Raw genomic sequence first — 19,204 nt, forward strand, 5'->3', positions numbered from 1 at the left:
TAACCCTGAACCCTGTAACCCACCCCTCCCCCCACTAACACACCACCATCTCAAGGCCGGAGAATCAGGTGCATGTTAGGTCACACAAAGATCGCTCTGCCATGTCAACTCTGAGCCATCCCATCTGTATTTACTTTATGTTGTTTGGTTTTAAAGGTCTATCCACGGCGACTGCCTTCACACCTGGATCTTGCCCTCAGGGATTCATCCGGCTTTATCCAGTGTTGTGTTTTCCAAACGACCGGAGCCAACGGGTTCGCTCTCTGCTCGCTCTGCCTGCCGTTGGCTCCCCCCCCCCCCCCATCTGCTGGGCTGTTTGTTTTGGAGCCCCGTTATCACCCACCCCCCCCCCCCACCGCGAGGAGTCCTTTCCTCAAAGACCAGGCCGATGGGGGCTCATCAATCCGTCTGCCGGTCGTCGGGGAGGGAGTCCGGGAGTCGTCGTGTCATTTGGTTTTGCATGCTTTGATTGAGACTCCGGGGGGTTGTTGTTTTTCCTGTTGTCGGCCGGGCCGGCCGGCCGGCGGTGGCGGCGGCGGAGAGACACAGCTGTGTTCGGTGTCTCTGATAAGGTCACGTCTCTCGCTCGTTGATATTCGAACCCGATGATTTACTTTCCCTGCCCCTGGTCTCCTTGTGTCCTCACAGTTTCTGACTTCCTGCGATAGCTTTCCTCCCTCCTCAACGATCTCCTTCCCCAAAATCAATCACTCTCACTTCTGCTCCTCCTCCCTTCATCCATCCATCCAGCTCTCTCTCTCTCTCTCTCTCTCTCTCTCTCTCTCTATCTCTCTCTATCGCTCTTGCTCTCTCTCTCTCACACACTTCCTTCTCTCTCTCTCTCTCTCTCTCTCTCTCTCTCTCTCGTTCATTCCCCCCCTCGTTCCACTCCTCCCCCTGATGTCTCCCTCTCTCTTACCTCACTCTTTCACTCTCTCTCTCTCCCTTTCACTCCCTCCCTTGCTCCACTCCTCCTCTGGTCTCCCTCTCCCTCTCTCCCACTCCTCACTTGCTCTTGGCTCTCGTCGCAGTGATGTACCAGCTCCTGGGAGTCCTGCTCTGTGCTTCTCCTTCCTCGTCCACCTCCTCCTCCTCCTCCTCTCTCTCCTCCTCCTCCTCCTCCTCCTCCTCCTCCTCCTCTACGTTTCACACGCTCCGGGCTGAGAGCGGGGTCCACGCCACAGCAGGGGTCTCCCTCAGCGCCTCCTCGGGGGGACTGGGGGTCCGGACGGCCGGGTCCGGCGGAGGAGGTACTCTGGAGCGGTGGAGTCTGGATGTGGAGGTAAGGGAGCTGGAGGTGGTGGAGGTGGTGTGGTGGAGGCTGTGGTACTGGCTGAGAAGGTGGTGGTGATGGGGTTACTGGTGATGGGGGTGGTGTTGGAGGAGGTGGTGGTATTGGTACTGGTGAGCTGGGTACTGGTGTTGGGGGTGGTGGTTTGGTGGAGACTGTGGTACTGGCTGAGAAGGTGGTGGTTGAGTAGGTGGTGTGGTGGTCCTGGCAATTGGGGTGGTGGTTTGGTGGAGGCTGAGGTGGTGGTGGTACTGGTGATGGGGGTGGTGGTGATGGGGTGGTAGTGTGGTGGAGGGGATGGTGGTAGTGTAGTGGAGGCTGAGGAGGTGGTGGTGGTGGTGGTGGTGATGGGGGTGGTGGTACTGGTGATGGGGGTGGTGGTGATGGGGTGGTAGTGTAGTGGAGGTGATGGTGGTGGTACTGGTGATGGGGGTGGTGGTGATGGGGGTGGTAGTGTGATGGAGGCTGAGGAGGTGGTGGTGGTGATGGGGTGGTAGTGTAGTGGAGGTGATGGTGGTGGTACTGGTGATGGGGGTGGTGGTACTGGTGATGGGGGTGGTGGTGATGGGGTGGTAGTGTAGTGGAGGTGATGGTGGTGGTACTGGTGATGGGGGTGGTGGTAATGGGGGTGTTGGTGATGGGGGTGGTAATGTGATGGAGGTGATGGTGCTGGTGCTGGTGGGGGTGCTTGAGGAAGTCTGTGGGGTTGTGTAATGCTGACCATAGAAGAAGTTGAAAAAACGAAGCAAAATTGTCCAAATCAGCAGTTTTGGACAAGGTGAGGGTCTGCAGTTTCTTGCAAAAGTTTGGCTGTTTCGTGCGTGTGTGCTTCCATGCTTGTGTGTGTATGTGTGTGTTTATGTAATCAGTACTGTTCTTCATCATTCACTCCAGATTATCTTGCCCCAGACACAGGATTTATAAAAAAAAAATAAAAAAAAAGTTATTCTTGGAAAATATCTGCTTTATCTAAACCTTTTTTATCAACCTTTCATTGAAATTAATAGTTTGTTATGTTTGCCAGGGAGCTTATGTAAGCGTGATCCCAACCCCCCCCCCCGCCCCTTCTTTTGACCAAACCTTTGTCATAATACACGTTAATTTACGATGAGGAATAAAATCGTCTGCGTCGTGTCTCTGCAGACGTCGACCTCAGGTCATCCCACTCAGCTGTTTTCTAACACAACAGAGTACTGCTTGATGCTTGTGTGTTGTTACAACCCAAATCGCAGTCTGCAACATCAACTCTTAATGAACTCACTAAACGTTGTTCCAGTGCTCTGGAGTTCTGTACTCAGGCAGCACAGAACATTCAGAGGTAGCTCATTCAGTTCAATTCTTTCTTCCTACTTGTTCTCCCTTTGTCCATCCTAGTATCCAACCGCAGTGTCATTAAACATCACCTGCAAAGGTGTGCAACATTGAGAGCTTTCTCTTGACAAGGGGCTGAATGCTATTCAACGTGGGTGTTTGCCTGCACATGGTCGTGCTTAAGCCGGTGCTCACCGCCGTCATAAACGTAACTGAATATACTTCATATACTGCAGTAGTTCTGCCAGCAGCGTAGCTCTCTGCCTGTTCATCTCCCGGTGGCTCCTGGCTTTTGTTTCAGGTGCGCTCCTGTCCAGCCATGAATAATTCAGAGGACCCACTGGAGTGTGCCCACCCGTCCGGGGGTGGGGTGGGGTGGGCGAGGGGTAGGGTGGCTGGTGGGTGTGCTGGTGGGAGGCTGGTGTGGTCGCACCACCGCCCAGGGATGCTCCACCACTACTCCCAGTCTCAGCCAGGACTCGCCGCTGCCGGTCCTCCCGTCTAAACCAAAGCCTAGTCAAAAAGCCTAGTCAAAAGCGAGTCAAAAGCACGCTTCGAGGCTACAGAGGCTACAGAGGCTAGAGAGGCTAAAGAGGCTACAGAGGCTACAGAGGCTACAGAGGCTACAGAGGCCGTGGGCTCCAGGCCACCAACCTCCCCAGGATACGAAGAGGCTCTCCTCCCACACAAATAATCTATTTAGTCTCCATGAGTGTGGTTGAGCTTGTTCTTCGTGCCATCTGTTATAAGACCGCCCGAGTGAAGGCGCCCTAGCCAGACGGCTGTGACAGATCACCCAGAACACGAGCTGTAGTCAACGCTTTATGGGAGCTGTCGCTAGATGCTGTTACAGTGTGAGTCTCTGTCGCTGACGGTGGCGCCAAACCATTTAGGCGTCTTCTCATTCAGGGGGTAGAAGATGAGTCGTTGACGTGTGTGCAAAGTGTGCCGACCAGCGCACACAGAGATAGAGAGTTCCTGAGCTGCAGAGAGCTTCAAAAGGCGTTTGAGATTAAATCTCTTGCCTCCGCAGGAGGATAATGACGACCAAGATCGTTTCAAATGAAGTACCTCGCAGGGGGGGTTATTGATTGGTCAGTGTAATCGCTGCCACGTCTCGGCAGTTCATAAATATCCTCTTTCCTGGAGGATTGTCGTAGGGTTGAATAAGCAGGCTTCCGTCCTCGCATGGCCCCAACGGCGGAGACCGACCCAGACCTGATGGATGTGAGCCTGGCCTTTCTGTATCGAGTTAGGGCCCGAAGTCGCGGCCGGATCCCTTGGGGGCGCTGGGCTTTGGAGCCCGGGTTTTTCATTTTTTCCACCTTATGTGAAGTTATGAGTGTGCTGCCGTTTGTTTCGACTCTCCAGCCGAGATGGAGAAGGATCCAGAAGGGGGGGGATCCTTCTCCCCCCCCCCCCCCCAGTGCGCTGAGCCCCAGTGATAGCTGACACACTATCTGAGCATGCGAGGGTATGGTTACACAATCGGCTGTGTAACATGAGCGTGTTTTCCCTCTGCTAAACCAACAGCCCTGGGCCTCTGAGAGAGAGAGCGCTTTGGCAGAGCAGCAGGGCTCTCCGGCGACCTAAGCCCGCATCTCTGGAGCAATCCGGGCCGACCTCGGCCTGCTTAAGAAACCAAACGCTTTGAAGGAGGCCGACACGCACGGAGCTGAATAAGTGAAAGCAGGGACAAGATTGTGTGTGAGAGTGTGAGAGGCAAAAAACAGGCAGCCGTCGGGACCAACGGGGTGACGACCTAACAGCCGAACAGCCTAAGAGCCGGTCCGGCCCATTTCCCTCTTCGGAAAATATGTAATTACTGCTGTGGAGTATTCTGTTACGCTTCGTCTTCACCACATAAGGAGATATGGCAAGGACCCTACGATCAAATGCCTCGTTGGTGTATCGGAAACAGAGCGCTTATTCAATCAAAGCTCAAGACTTCCAATGGGTTCATTGCTGCTCCCGCTACCACCGTGATGATCAGCGGCCGAGACTGTAATTGTGATTAAAACGGCCCTGATTAATGTGGTTCCACATGGAAGCATCTCCGTGCTTCTTGACCTTTCCGGTCAGGCTGACATAGGGAGACACTGAGTGCTGCTGATGGGGGAAAAACGGCGGACGGAGGCGCCGGCGGCCGCGGACCAGAGACAGGTTCTGGTCGGGCTTCAGCAAACATTTCGCCATCAAGACGGAGTGGCTCTCGCCTGGCTGAGCCCAGGCCCGGGGATCAGAAGAGCTGCCAGATAAGGCGCCGGGGCCGGTGGCGAAAGAACAACAGCATTGATTGCACCTAATTGAAAAGGTGACCTGGAAGGGAGGATGGAGGGAGAGAGAGAGAGAGAGAGAGAGAGAGAGAGAGCGAGAGAGAGAGAGCGAGTGAGACAACAACAGGTTGACCTCTCCGGGGCCGTCCATCTGCTGCCACGCTCCTCTGCTTTAATGGAGTGGTTCAAACTCCAAGCGGCTGACACACACACACACACACACACCAATTACTCCACTTTCTCTCAGTCTACAGAATACAAACATGCACCATTTACCTGACGTGAGGCCCGCCCCCGTAGCGCACACGGAAACCCCGTCAGCCTGACCACACACACGCTGGGGACACAACGGGCGCATCGAGAGTCGTATCCCGTTGGCGGTGTCTGGGCGGAGTTCTGTGTGAGCCCTATCAGAGTTCGGTCAAAATGCACCTGCAACTGCTTCTATGGGCTCACGACTACACCAATATAGAAATATAACACACAAAAAGACCTATTCCGCTACTGCTATTTCTTTAACTTTATGTTTGTTTTTTTTGGTTTTCCAGGTTTAGTTTGTATGTTTTCAAACTTTACGGGGGCGTCAACGTTTTTTTGGGTGAAACTCGACTTTTTTTCGAGATTGAACTTTCTCGGGTTCGCTCTGTGCCGACCTGGAAGAAAAAAATACAACGAGAAGGACGTGACGACAAATTAATAATATCAGTAAAGTGAAGAAAGTAGTTTGAAGTTGTTCTCATGGAACAACAAACATATCACCTTCGTGTGCATCGACCGGCTGAAGACGTGCTGTAGTTGCTACGCGTTGCAAGTTTTTGTTTTCCGCTCTCCGCGTCGAAAGCGACGGCCCCACCTGGAGCCAACTCTGTCCATCAGCGGGCTCTCATCGCACAGCGTCCCTTTAAATGCCCCCCCCCCCCCTCACCCCCCCCCCACCCAGGCTCCACACTGTATGACTGTCTCCATCCCTGGGGCATCCGTGGCCTACTGGTTAAAGAGTTGGACCGGTATCCGTATCAGGGGTGGCCGGTTCGAATCCCGACCGGTAGACAAGAATATGGACGGGGGGGGAGTGGTTGTGCAGCACTCACTCTGCAGATGTCCTCATCCACGGATGAGGTGGCCCTTGAGCAAGGGCACCTGAAACCCCCACCTGCTCCCCGGGCGCTGCACTGCTGCGGCTGCCCACTGCTCCAGGTGTTCACCGGCTCCCGGATGGAATAAAGGGTAACTTAACTTAACTTTCCTTTGTCTCTCTCTCTGGATCATCCAGGCCACACCGAGGGGCGAGGCATGATCGACTGGCCCAACGTGACGGTAGCGGCTCAGCTGGCCCCGCCCCTCCCCGCGCCAGAGGAGCTGAAGAGGTCAAAGTGCGTCCTGGGCCTCATCCCGGTGGTCTACTACAGCGCCCTGCTCTGTGTGGGGGTGCCAGGTATACGCTGCACGCACACACACACACACAGGCTGATGCTTTGCCTGGGATTTGACTGCTGGTTTGACCTCACCGCTGGGGAAGTGCGTAACACTGACACCTGACACCTGACACTCCTTCGCCCAGGGCTGTTTCTGAACGCGTTCGTGATGGAGTCTCTTTCAGTTGATGTCGATGCATTCACTTACATCCCTGACTCTATCAACCTTCTGTCTGTCTGTCTGTCTGTCTGTCTGTCTGATTAACCTTCCATCCATCCATTACCTGTCTGTCTGTCTGTCTGTCTGTCTGTCTGGTATCTGTCTGATTAACCTTCCATCCATCCATTACCTGTCTGTCTGTCTGTCTGTCTGTCTGATTAACCTTCCATCCATCCATTACCTGTCTGTCTGTCTGTCTGTCTGTCTGTCTGGTATCTGTCCGATCAACCTTCCGTCCATCCAGCATAATACATGCATGCATGCATCTGTTTATCCATCTATGCATTCATCCATTAATTCATGCATCCATCATACTGTTCATCCATGCATGCATCCATCCATTCGTTCGTCCATCCAATCATCCATCCATTCATCCACTGAATGAATCCATCCATCCCTCATCTTTCTAATAGATTTCCTCTCAGTCCCACCTCTCCAACGTCCTCCTTCTCTCTCTGTCACCCCGCAGCCGTTCACTGAACCCAGTAAACAAACAAACACCGATCAATTCCCAGAGCGAATCTAAGCTGCTGATGCTGGCAGGAAGGGCCAGGGACAGGGGCCGAGGGGGCTGAGGGGGGGGGGGGGGGGGGGGCGCTCGCCGGGGCCTGGGGCCCGAGGGAAGGGGGGGGGGGGGAGCAGGAGGGAGCAGGGCTTCACATCACGTATCAAACACTGTGTAGCGACTGCCGCTCCAGGAGGACACAGAGACTCATTAGGGGGCCACCGGGGGGGTAATTGATCCCTGAGGGGGGGCAGGAGGATGCTCCAGGTCCAGAGACGACAGCGGGGAGGGGCCAAGAAGAGGAGGAAGAAGAAGAGGGGGGGGGGGGTGGCAGTAGCTCAGGAGGTAGAGCGGGTCGGCTGGTAACCGCAAGGTTGCTGGTTCAATCCCCCGTGTGTGTGGAGGTGTCCCCCGTCCCTGAGCGAGACGCCCTCACCCTGACTGCTCCTGCACCCGCTGGCTGTCGCCCCTGCGTGGTCGACTCCGCCGTCGGTGTGTGAATGTGTGCATGAATGGGTGAATGTCAGTCAACACTGTACAGCCCTTTGGATAAAGGCGCTTCATAAATGAGGACCGTTTACCAAGGAGAAGGAGGAATCAAACGCGGCTGCATTCCTGAAATAGCCTCTTTACAACATCCCGTTGTGAAGAATACGAAAATAAAAAGGACGTCTAAGTCGTGCCGGTAGGAGACAGACGAGCCCCGTGACAAACCAACGACCCACCCTGAAGCACTTCTCACACGGCGCCGCCTCTCAGCGGGCGTCGACCCCCGACCGACCCGCTCCCTGACTCCTCCCTGACTCCTCCCTGACTCCTCCCTGACTCCTCCCCTGACTCTCCCTGACTCTCCCTGACTCCTACCTGACTCCTCCCTGACTCTCCCTGACTCCTCCCTGACTCCTCCCTGACTCCTCCCCTGACTCCTCCCTGACTCCTCCCAGACCCTCCCTGACTCTCCCTGACTCCTCCCTGACTCCTCCCCTGACTCTCCCTGACTCCTCCCTGACTCTCCCTGACTCCTCCCTGACTCCTCCCCTGACTCTCCCTGACTCCTCCCTGACTCTCCCTGACTCCTCCCTGACTCCTCCCCTGACTCCTCCCTGACTCTCCCTGACTCCTCCCTGACTCTCCCTGACTCCTCCCTGACTCCTCCCTGACTCCTCCCCTGACTCCTCCCTGACTCTCCCTGACTCCTCCCTGACTCTCCCTGACTCCTCCCTGACTCCTCCCTGACTCCTCCCCTGACTCTCCCTGACTCTCCCTGACTCCTCCCCTGACTCCTCCCCTGACTCCTCCCCTGACTCCTCCCCTGACTCCTCCCTGACTCCTCCCTGACTCCTCCCCTGACTCCCCCCTGACTCCTCCCCTGACTCCTCCCCTGACTCCTCCCTGTGTTTGCGTCCGCAGTGAACATCCTGACGGCGGTGGTGCTGTCGCGCCTGGCCTGCCGCACCAAGAAGACCCTCTACTACTACCTGCTGGCGGTGACGGGCTCCGACATCCTCACGCAGCTCTTCATCATCTTCGTGGGCTTCCTGCTGGAGACGGCCGTCTTCCACCGCCAGGTGCCGGCGCTGCTGCTGCAGGCCGTCAGCGCCGCCGAGTTCGCCGCCAACCACGCCTCCATCTGGTCCACCGTGCCGCTGACGGTGGACCGCTACGTGGCGCTCTGCCACCCGCTGCTCCACCGCCGCATCAGCTACCCGGAGCGCGCGCGCCGCATCATCGCCGGCGTGCTGGCGCTCTCGCTGGCGTCCGGCGTGCCGTTCTTCTGGTGGTCCGACGTGTGGCGCAGCAGCCGGCCGCCCTCGCCGCTGGACGCCGCGCTCATCTGGACGCACGTGGTCCTCATCTACTTCCTGCCCTGCAGCATCTTCCTGGTGCTCAACTCGCTGATCGTCCGCACGCTGAGGGCCAGCCACCGGCAGCAGCAGCAGCAGCAGCAGGGGGGCCCGCAGCAGGAGCCGGCTGGCGGCGGCGGCAGTGGCGGCGGGGGGGGAGGCGGGGGCGGGGGGGGTTGCCAGGAGGACGCGGCGGCGGCGTCGGGCCCCCAGCAGCGGCGGCGGCAGCGGCGCCTGGGGAAGACCACGGCCATGCTGCTGGCCATCACCTCGGCGTTCAGCGTGCTGTGGGCGCCGCGGACGGCCGTGGTCATCTACCACCTGTACGTGTCCTCGGTGCACCTGGACTGGCGCGTGCACCTGGCCTACGACCTCAGCAACATGCTGGCCATGCTCAACACCGCCGTCAACTTCTTCCTGTACTGCTTCGTCAGCCGGCCGTTCCGCGCCGCCGTGCGCGACGTGCTCCTCCTGCCCTGGGGCCCGGGGCCCCGCTGCCAGCGGGCCCTCCTCCTCCGCCGCCAGCCGGCCCCCGCCCACGCCTCCGTCTCCTCGCTGTGCAGCGGGAAGTACAAGCGGTCCCAGCGGGACGGCGGCGCCGGACAGATGTCCCTCCGAGGGGCCAGCCATGCCGTGTGACCGTGTAGACCAACCCTCCATCACCCTGACCTCTGACCTCTGGCCCGGACGCGATCCCAAACACACATGTTTAGTTACATCTGCTCTGCATCTGCAGGAGCCATCGTCCCACGGCCAGGGGCCCCGTGGTGGCCCCGCCCCTCGCTGCTCCGCGCTCGGCAGCCAATCAGCTGCAGGGCTCCTTTGACCTATAAGCAGGAGCCTCCAGCTGTTGTTCTGTGGTTTTATTTTGGGTTTTGCTTCGCTTTATTTTGACTTTCGAGGGGGTTTCTCGTGTCTCTTTTGCTAATCTGCGTTTCTTTTCACATGAATTAGTTGAAATGCGCGACCGATTTATTTGCTGTTTTAACAAGAGCCCCGCTGATTAAATCTGTGGCTATTCTCGGTCGTTATGTAAACCGAGACTCAAAACAAAACCGACTCTCCCTCGGAAAAATCCGAGGGTCGGCGGCGGTGTGTGCGTCCCATATTCAGGAGCAGGTGGCATTCAGAGAGATTAAAATCACCGTCTCATGCCCTCCTGAGAGGCAGGACGGCAACCGGAGAGACTCAGGAAGACCGGCCAGAGACAGGATGCACTCACAGCCATTAATATCAATGCTGCCTGATCACTGCTCCTCTCTTCTCCATCCACTGAAAGTAGTGCATGTCCCCCCCCCGTCCCCCCCGTCCCCCCGTCCCCCCCCCGTCTGCAGCGAGGTGGGGGTCACCAGCAGCGCTGCAGGCTCTGTTGATTCTCCATGCGATTGCAAACATGATGGAGCAGCAGATGAGGACTGTGGACCAATCAGCAGGGAGGAGATCCGGCCCCCCCCCCCCCCCCCGCTTGCACCTGCACACTCAGCCCCCACTAAACAAACCCTGAGGAGCACGGGCACGGAGCACACACACACACACACACACACACACACGCATGCACGCACGCACGCATGCACACACACAAACACAAATCAAATGTTCAACATGCATGTACACTCATGCACACACGCACGCATGCACACACACACACACACACACACACACACACACACACACACATGCACACACACACACACACACATTAAATGTTCAACATGCATATTCACTCATGCACACAGATGCAAACAGTCACACACATGCACATGCACTCACTCACAAACAGACACACACACACACACACAATTCAAATGTTCACCTTGCATATACGCTCATGCACAGTCACACACATGCGCATGCGGCCCCACACAACCACACATATATACACAAGCATTCACCTAGATCACATATTGAACACACACACGCATACGCACACACATTTTAACATGCACCGACAAAACAAGATGCCCAGAAAACACACACACACACACACACGCACGCACACACGCACACACACCATCATCATCATCATCAAACAGGAGTAAATGTCCGCACGAGTGGACTTGTAGGTACTGATGCATGACGTCCTGTAGAAGCGCTTCTCTAGAGTAGCTCTCATGTCTCCTCACCCGTTTAACCTTTGCTCCACATCGGTCAGTGGACTGATGCTTCTGAATCTAGGTCAGACGGCAAAAGCCAAACTTTATTAAAGCGGTATTGAGGGAGTTTGCTAAAGAACTATTATTCCAATTTGGTTGATATCTTGAGTATATATGTAGAACTTAAGCAAAAATGTGGAAAAAGGTGTGGCGGATAAAGTATCCTCGAAATGCCCATCCATCACTCGCTGTAATACCTGACGAAACGACGGGTGATTCCTTTTCCGAACATATTATATTGGCTAAGTCCCGTGTCACCATGGTGTAAACGGCAGCTACGATAATGATATCAATCCATGTTCTAACACGCGTGTGTGTACTCTAATCGCACCAGACACGATAAGCGACCTGAATGGGGGATGATGCCTTCATCACTATGTATCTAATCGAGGCGGGGGTGGGGGGGTCTGGATACGTGTTCCACGGAGCCCCCCACCCGTCTCAGCGTGACTCTGCATCGCTCTGCTCGCTTCGCCCCCCCGTTTACAGCGACCCTGCTGTGCCCGGAGAAGGCTCCGCGCAACAGCTGTACACATTATTGACCGAACTTAGCCAAAACATCTACTGCTGTGTTCCTAAACAACCTTTGGTGTGTGTGTGTGGGGGGGGGCGGGGGCGGGGGGGGGGGAAGTAAACGACTGAATAAACACCCGCTGTAATGATGGTGTTCTTGGCCGCTCGTCGTGCATGAATGAAAGCCTTTTACGAGGTTGGAGCGCAGCACAGAGGATGTTGATGATGACATCGGCCGTCAGGGAAGGAGGGGGCCGTGCCGGTGGGGGGGGGGGGATCTGAGGGGGGGGGGGGTGACATTGTAGGGCAGCACTTGCAGCACATCTGTTCTGTACGCCGGCCATGTCACCTGTCTGCCTGCCTGTCACCTGTCTGTCCGTCTGCCTGCCTGCATGCATTCGAGCCGACTTGATTATGTCAAATAATTGTTCTGGTTCTTTGTGGTTTTCAGTTGTCTGAATGGTTTATGGAATCGTCATTCGTTTCTGTAACTCCTGTATTTTTGTGTCGCTTAAAGCATTGTTTCAGGAAAAAGACGACGTGGTTGCTGCAGATGGTAAAGTCTGAAAATGTTTTATGACAGAAATTGTCATAAATTACACTGCTCCTGTGAGTTAATTGTTCCTGCATGATTTTTTTTCCTGTGGTCGATTAAGATGATATTTGTACAATGTTTACATTATTGAGTTATTTCTTCATTGCAGACGTATTGAAATAGATATGTAAATACAGATGTAAGCACTGACTTAAGTACTTTTATATTGAAAATATATTGAAAAATAAATGTTTAACATGGGAGTTGTAGTTCTTTCTTCAATGTCAGTTGAACCATGACATGAAAAAACGGACGTCGGGTAAATCTTTCACTACTTTATTATCGAAACATGACAAACTTACATCTGTATAATTTACAAGAGGTGTCGTCGATTTTGAGTGTTGTACTAGTCCCGATAGGGCAACAGGGGGCAGCAGAGTGGCTGGAGGCGCGTCGTAGATAGTGGAGGTGACGTATTTCCGTTCTACAGTGGGGCTCCACTCTCCCATGAGTCTGTAACCAGACCCCTCTCGAAATTGAAGGCACATTTCAATGCAAAGAAACAGACAAGAGGAGGATGGAGGATCAAAACACAAAAAAAAAAGTTGAACCAGCTAGTTAGTCACATGACTTCAACTACACTTGCAGTACTCCTGAGTTGTATAAGTCCACCGTGTGTGCGTGTGTGCGTGCGTGCGTGCGTGCGTGTGTGTCCTAAATGTGTTTCTTTGCTGCCACCTCGCTGCGGTAACGCGAATTGAGTAACTTGGGATGCTGTTTTTATTTTTGACCAATAGGTGTCTCTGAAGCCACCTTTATCTGATCAGCTGGGGTTAGTCACGATGACCATGAAATAGTTTTATAGAAGTTCATAGGAGTCTTTTTTCTGAGCAACCTCTCTCTCTCTCTCTCTCTCTCTCTCTCTCTCTCTCTCTCTCTCTCTCTCTCTCTCTCTCTCTCTCTCTCTCTCTTGCTAACTCTGACCAAACTATCCAGGCCATTATTCATGTATTTATTCGTACATGGAAACATCATGGAACAACATGGAAACCATACAATTGAATAAATAAATAAATATATATATTATATATATATATATATATATATATATATATATATATATATATATATATATAGTAAGTAAGTATTTAGGTGATAGTTGTAGACAATGTAAATCATTTTTTTCTGAATAAATTACACATTTCATGGCCTGCTTCCAATGTCACGATGTCTTACCCTTATTACAGTGGACTGGAACCAACTCCCTCACTTTAACTGTACAATACAAACTGGGGGCTACAACAGAGGGACTGGGAGGTCTGAACACCAGTATAGAAGTACACCGAGACACAGGCTCACAATTTACTAAGAATCCAGATTGGAATTGATGGTATTTATTTTAATGACTCTCGTAAAAAATAATGCGACCTGTTGAGGGGAAGTACCGCGTTCTGCCACCAGGTGGGGGTCAGGTGATGAATCAGGACGGATGAAAGGTGGGTCCCACCACTGATAGACCAGAGTTGTGTTTACCGCCAGGTTCTCAGGACTTCAGAAGACGACCTCAGCCCGTGTTTGGTGAGCTCACTAATCCGGGAGCAGGGAGGGAGAGAGGCAGGTCCTGTACTTCCCTGACTGATAGATGCGAGTGCAGTTCCTTTCCTTTGATTCCCTTCAGTCACAGATCGTGCACCGCGTTCCACTTCACCTCCTGCTGCGTGAAGTCGTTCGTCCTTCAGAGCAAAGAGTTGAAGGTAATTCAAATTTAACTGTATCAATGTTTGTCAAGCTTCTCAAAAAGTTGTGGTCAATTGGTCAATTAATTAGCGACTGGGTCTTACTTGAAGATGTGTGCTTGTGTTTAAAGTGAATCAACAAGAATGGATTATATCAACAAACGGAATGTATGTGCAAAAAACCCCACATTGAATCCATTTCAGTTGAACATTTCGCTTATCTTTCAATATTGTTACTCACTTAAGGTTCGTTTGCAATGTTAGTTGACATTGTATTTATTCCTGCTTATCTATTTAGTCATCATCTATATAGTCATCTCGTCTGTAGTCCTCGCTCAGTAAGTTGGCCAAATTACTTCATACGATTCGATTTGAATAAAGCAGACCCGTTGATATACAAATCTATCTTATCTCTAGGCCTATAGGTCAATGCAAACGACGTCAGGCAGATGAAAAACAACACTACCAACTGCTCTTGTTATCTGATTGCCTATCATATGTTTGATATGATTAATTCACTAATTGATCAATCATGACTGATTGATTGACCGATATGTGGCTTTAGTAAACAGTTAATCACAAACCAACCGAGCCGGTTCCCGTCCTGGCTCTGGCTCACTCTGTGGTCCTGTACGGGATCAACAGTCTGAGCAGACCAACATGTTTAGGACCAGGGAGAGGCTAAATATACGGGCCAGTGTTTTAATTTGATCTTCACTCCTAACTGTTACTGTTACTATTGTACTGTGTGCACCCTGCAAAAAGATTTTTGTATTTTTTTTTATCATCGATCTGAGCTGCCCTTTACTCTCAACGTAAATAACTAATATTTGCGCACAGGTCCTATCAATGATCAACAGAGCTGTCTGTGGAAGAGCTCCCTGTTTGAGGTGCTCTTTTAAATGGGTGGTGAGCAAACTGTTTTTGTGGGTCCACCATGATGGGTTTTAAGCAGATGGTAGAACACAGTTTGACCACCGATAGAGTGAGTCTGCGTGCTGAACGCTCGACTGGATATAAACAGACGTGATCATGTCTGTAATCAACCATGACATCATGTTCAGAATGATTTGCTAGGATTAAATCCGTTTCTGTATAAAGACTGACTCATACACGGCTAATATTTATCTGGAAGGGCGGCGACTAAAAAAACCATTGTCTGGACTGGCTGATGTGGTTTCACTCCACTCCTTTGAAACGTTTACCCACCGCGAGCCAACACCAGCACAGAAACCCCCCCCCCTCCTCATCCCCATCTCCCTCTGATCTCTCTGTGAACAGGAGACCGCGGATCCACCACCCTGAGCACCAGGACAGTCCCACCTTTCCCCTTCTGATCCCCTTGGATCCAAACCTCTCTCTCTCTCTCTCTCTCTGTCTCTGTCTCTGTCTCTCTCTCTCGGCGCCGGCCCGCGATGGCGTCCAACGGCAGCTCGGCGGTGGCGGGCTGCGGCGCCAGCGTCGACTCGCTCTACTCCAACCTGTGCGACCTGACGGCCGCCTGGGGCGTCGTGCTGGAGGCGGTGGCCGCCGCCGGCGTGGTCCTCTCCCTCGTGCTCCTCATCTCGCTGCTGGCCGGCGTCCCCTTCGTGACGGACAAGAGCCGCCGGAGCGCGCTGGGCCTGCACGCCTGCTTCCTCGTCTCCACGCTGGGCCTCTTCGGCCTGACCTTCGCCTTCATCGTGGGGAAGGACTTCGCCACCTGCGCCTCCCGGCGGTTCCTCTTCGGCGTGCTGTTCGCCGGCTGCTTCGCCTGCCTGCTGATGCAGGCGGTGCAGCTCAACGTCCTGGCCCGGCGGCCGGACGGCGGGCCCCGGGCGTGGGCGCTGGTGCTGGGGGCGGCGGGGCTGTTCCTGGTGGAGGCCATCATCAACACCGAGTGGCTGATCATCACCGTGGTGCGGCACCCGCTGGCGCCGCTCAACGCCACGGCGGCGCTGGGCCGCGCCTCGGCCACGCCCTGCAACATCGCCAACCGGGACTTTGTCATGGCGCTCATCTACGTGATGGCCCTGATCGCCGCGCTGGTCCTGGGCAGCCTGGCGGCCATGGGCGGTCCGCACAAGCGGCGGAGGGGCCAGGCGGCCGTGCTGCTGCTGATCGGCCTGCTGTCGGCGGGCATCTGGGCGGCCTGGATCGTCATGTACGTCCACGGGAACGACCGGAGCGGCGGGGGCCCGCGCTGGGACGACCCCACCCTGGCCGTCGCCCTGGTGGCCAGCGGCTGGGTGTTCCTGCTCTTCCACACCGTCCCGGAGGTGTGCTGCTGGGGGGCGGCGGCGGCGGAGGAGAGCCAGGAGAGCTACCCGGAGGACATGTACCCCAGCCAGGCGGTGGGCTACGAGACCATCCTGAAGGAGCAGGGCTCCCAGAACATGTTCATGGAGAACAAGGCCTTCTCCATGGACGAGCCCAGCCAAGGGAGTAAAGGTGAGGGAGGCTCCAGAGCTCCAACGTAGGAGCGTCCGCCGCGCTGGGAGTCCAGTCAGGGGCCACTGCTGAAGGGAACTTTACCCTTGTTATGGACGCTCTGTGGAAATCACTACTAACCGTGTAACTTAATTAGTAGAACTAGAAGACTCTAAATGCTTCACTACACTACACTTCAGTGCCATCCACGTGCGTCCCTGACAGAGGAGTGATGGAAAACTTCATAATCACGATTATTTTGGTCAATATTGAAATCTCGATTATTCAAAGGATTATTTTTGGGTTTGAAAACACGATGCATTTATTCATAATTTCTCTCCAAAAAAAACACTTTGTAAATGAGAACTTTGAAAAAAATAAAAATAAAATAATAATAATAAATTTAAAAAAATTGTTTAAACGCGATTATATTAGTTTATAAAATAAAAATAATAATAATAATTTAAAAATAATAATAATAAATTTTAAAAAATCGTTTCAACTCGATTATATTAGTTTGGTGATCGTTTCACGCTAAAATAAAAAATCGCGATCAAAATTTGATTAATCGCCCAGCCCTACACTCAAGTATACTCTTTTTACACTCTTCCATTCCCACGGCACGTCGTCTGCATGACATTGAAGTACAAACGGTACCAGTCACCAGCTAACGAGAGGCCCACTGCCCACTCAGTGACGAGTGTTACATCCACATGACTGATAATTAGTAATCAAAAGGACTATATGGTAAGGGTGAGGCCTTGTAACGGTCGAGGGTGAATCCTGTTGGGTGGAAGGGTGAGGGCTACTGGATGGTTAAGGGTAAGGCCTATGTAAAGAATGAGTCGGTGGTAAAGGGTGAGGTCTGTTGAATGGAAGGGTGAGGCCTTTTAACGGTCTATTGGGACAGTAAGGGGTGAGGCCTTTTGGGTGGGGAAGGGTTCCACCAATCGGGCCTTGAGGAATATCCCAGACGTTTGACACACACACACACACACACACACACACACACACACACACACACACACACACACACACACACACACACACACACACACACACACACACACACACACACACACACACACACACACACACACACTTCTTATGTACGTCCGACCAGTGCAGGACAAACTGACAAACAGTAAAGTCCGCAGGGCCGACTTTTTGTTGTTGTCCGTTCTGTTGAATCTACAGAATTTGATATGCTGACATTTTAGCATTCGGTTTACGATCCGGCGAAAGCCAGACCCGGACTGGAAGTCCGCTGCTGACCGGGCATTCGTTCACTCACACACCACCCATGCTTTGATGTTCCCCAGAGGGGGGCTTATAAAGGCGCGTGGGTGGTGTGGACCTGGGTGGTGCATTCAGATGGTAATGCGGCCGTGCTGATCACTGACCGTTGGCTCGGAAGCTGTAGCGTAAACGATTCTGCCGGCTGGACCTCATTGTTGGACAAGGTGGGATTAGCACGGAGCAACAACAACCTGTGTGGTTCCTGCTAATACTGTCAACTGTTTGATGCCCATTCATTTACAGAATTGGGTTTATTTATAGGATATGATACGATACAACTTTATTAATCCCCTGTAGGAGAAATAAGTTTGTTGCAATAGCCCAGCAGCAGTAGAAAAACACAGGATGATGATGATAATAATAAATAATGTACAATACAATAAGAATACAAAGTATACAAACAAAAGTAGACGCTAAGGGAAAATGCTAAAACGAAATGCGGAAGTAAGGAGAAGACAAGACAAACAGAACACACAACAACAAACAGGGCAAACAAAATAGACGGTATAAACAGTATAAAATATCAATTATTTTATACCATCTATTTTGTTTGCCCTATTTGTTGTTGTTTGTTCTGTTTGTCTTGTCTTGGATAAACTGATGATATAAACTAAAGCATTTACCGGTTCGGATTTGTTCTGTGATGAACAAGGGACACGACGTCCGATAGAGAAACCTTTGATTGATAAATTCTAGTAACACTAGAGTAACGTAAAGCAACAGCTGAACTGACGAGAGTCCCCGAAGCACATTCCGGACCATTCTAATGGTCCAGGGACGGGCCTCAAAGTCCCCAGTCCTCCGCGTTAATGAATGTCCCTGAACCAGCAAACCCAAACACCCCACCGCCACCGCCACCTCCACCGCCACCTCCACCGCCACCGCCCTCTGCTCGCGCCCTCCCTGATTCCCACGGGAACCGTCTCCGCCGTTTGTCGTTGCCAGCGCTGCCGTCTCCATGGAGACCAGGCGTGGCGGCCCTGTCTCCTCCAGGCTGGAGTTCTCACCACCACCTCCTCACCTGAGGAGGAGCACGCGCCTCGTCTGACAGCTGTCTGTGGTCCACTCGTGTCAAGACAACATGCTGCACTTGTAGCTGTCTGTCTTTTTAGCCGCCCCCCCCCCTTTTTATTTATTCTTTTATTCATTTTAACAGTTCTTTTGAAGGCCCATTATTTATGCCATCTGGTTTTTATCTGTTTTATTTCTTTCATTTACTTAATTTAGTATATTTATTTCAATTAATAGAATTGATTTAATGGTCTTTATTCTCTCTCTCTCTCCTCTCTCTCTCCTCTCTCTCTCTCTCTCTCTCTCTCTCTCTCTCTCACTCTCTCTCTCTCTCTCTCTCTCTCTCTCTCCTCTTGGTGATTAAGAACACATACTCAGCGTTTATCACACTGGGCTAAACTGTGAGAGCGAGAGAGAGAGAGAGAAGAGAGTGCGCGCGGTTGCCTAGGAACGGTGACAGCCCCCGGGCCTGCTGGGATAACACTCCTAGGATCTTGATGACATGTCAGTAAAAAAACAGGGCCGCGCCGAGGAAGGAAACCAGCAGGGCTCTCGGCTTCCCTAACGTTTCCTCGTCTCTCCGCGGTGCAGGTCTGAAGCCGGTGTCGCCCTACAGCGGCTACAGCGGGCAGCTGGCGCAGCTCCGTGTACCAGCCTACAGAGCTGGCCCTCATCAGCAAGGGCCA

General features: G+C 52.9%; 2 protein-coding genes across 2 annotated transcripts in view; both read left to right on the plus strand.

Moving 5' to 3' along the window:
- The first annotated feature begins 403 nt into the window (after positions 1–403).
- On the plus strand, positions 404–10,319 carry gpr142 (G protein-coupled receptor 142). The gene is made up of 3 exons (XM_084474919.1): positions 404–1,282; positions 6,152–6,313; positions 8,429–10,319. Exons 2-3 carry the CDS (start codon positions 6,172–6,174, stop codon positions 9,499–9,501), a joined length of 1,215 nt encoding a protein of 404 aa, XP_084331045.1. The 5' UTR covers positions 404–1,282; positions 6,152–6,171; the 3' UTR covers positions 9,502–10,319.
- Positions 10,320–13,597: 3,278 nt separating this feature from the next.
- Positions 13,598–19,204, plus strand: part of gprc5c (G protein-coupled receptor, class C, group 5, member C) — a 7,072-nt gene continuing 1,465 nt past the window's right edge. The window contains 4 exon segments of the mRNA XM_084475089.1: positions 13,598–13,817; positions 15,081–16,229; positions 19,110–19,153; positions 19,155–19,204. The exon segment at positions 19,155–19,204 is cut by the window's right edge and continues 1 nt beyond it. Of these exon segments, the coding sequence (XP_084331215.1) occupies positions 15,215–16,229; positions 19,110–19,153; positions 19,155–19,204 (1,109 nt within the window). The 5' untranslated portion in view covers positions 13,598–13,817; positions 15,081–15,214.

This window comes from Micromesistius poutassou, assembly GCF_964030765.1.
Source record: "Micromesistius poutassou genome assembly, chromosome: 11".
Taxonomy (NCBI): domain Eukaryota; kingdom Metazoa; phylum Chordata; class Actinopteri; order Gadiformes; family Gadidae; genus Micromesistius; species Micromesistius poutassou.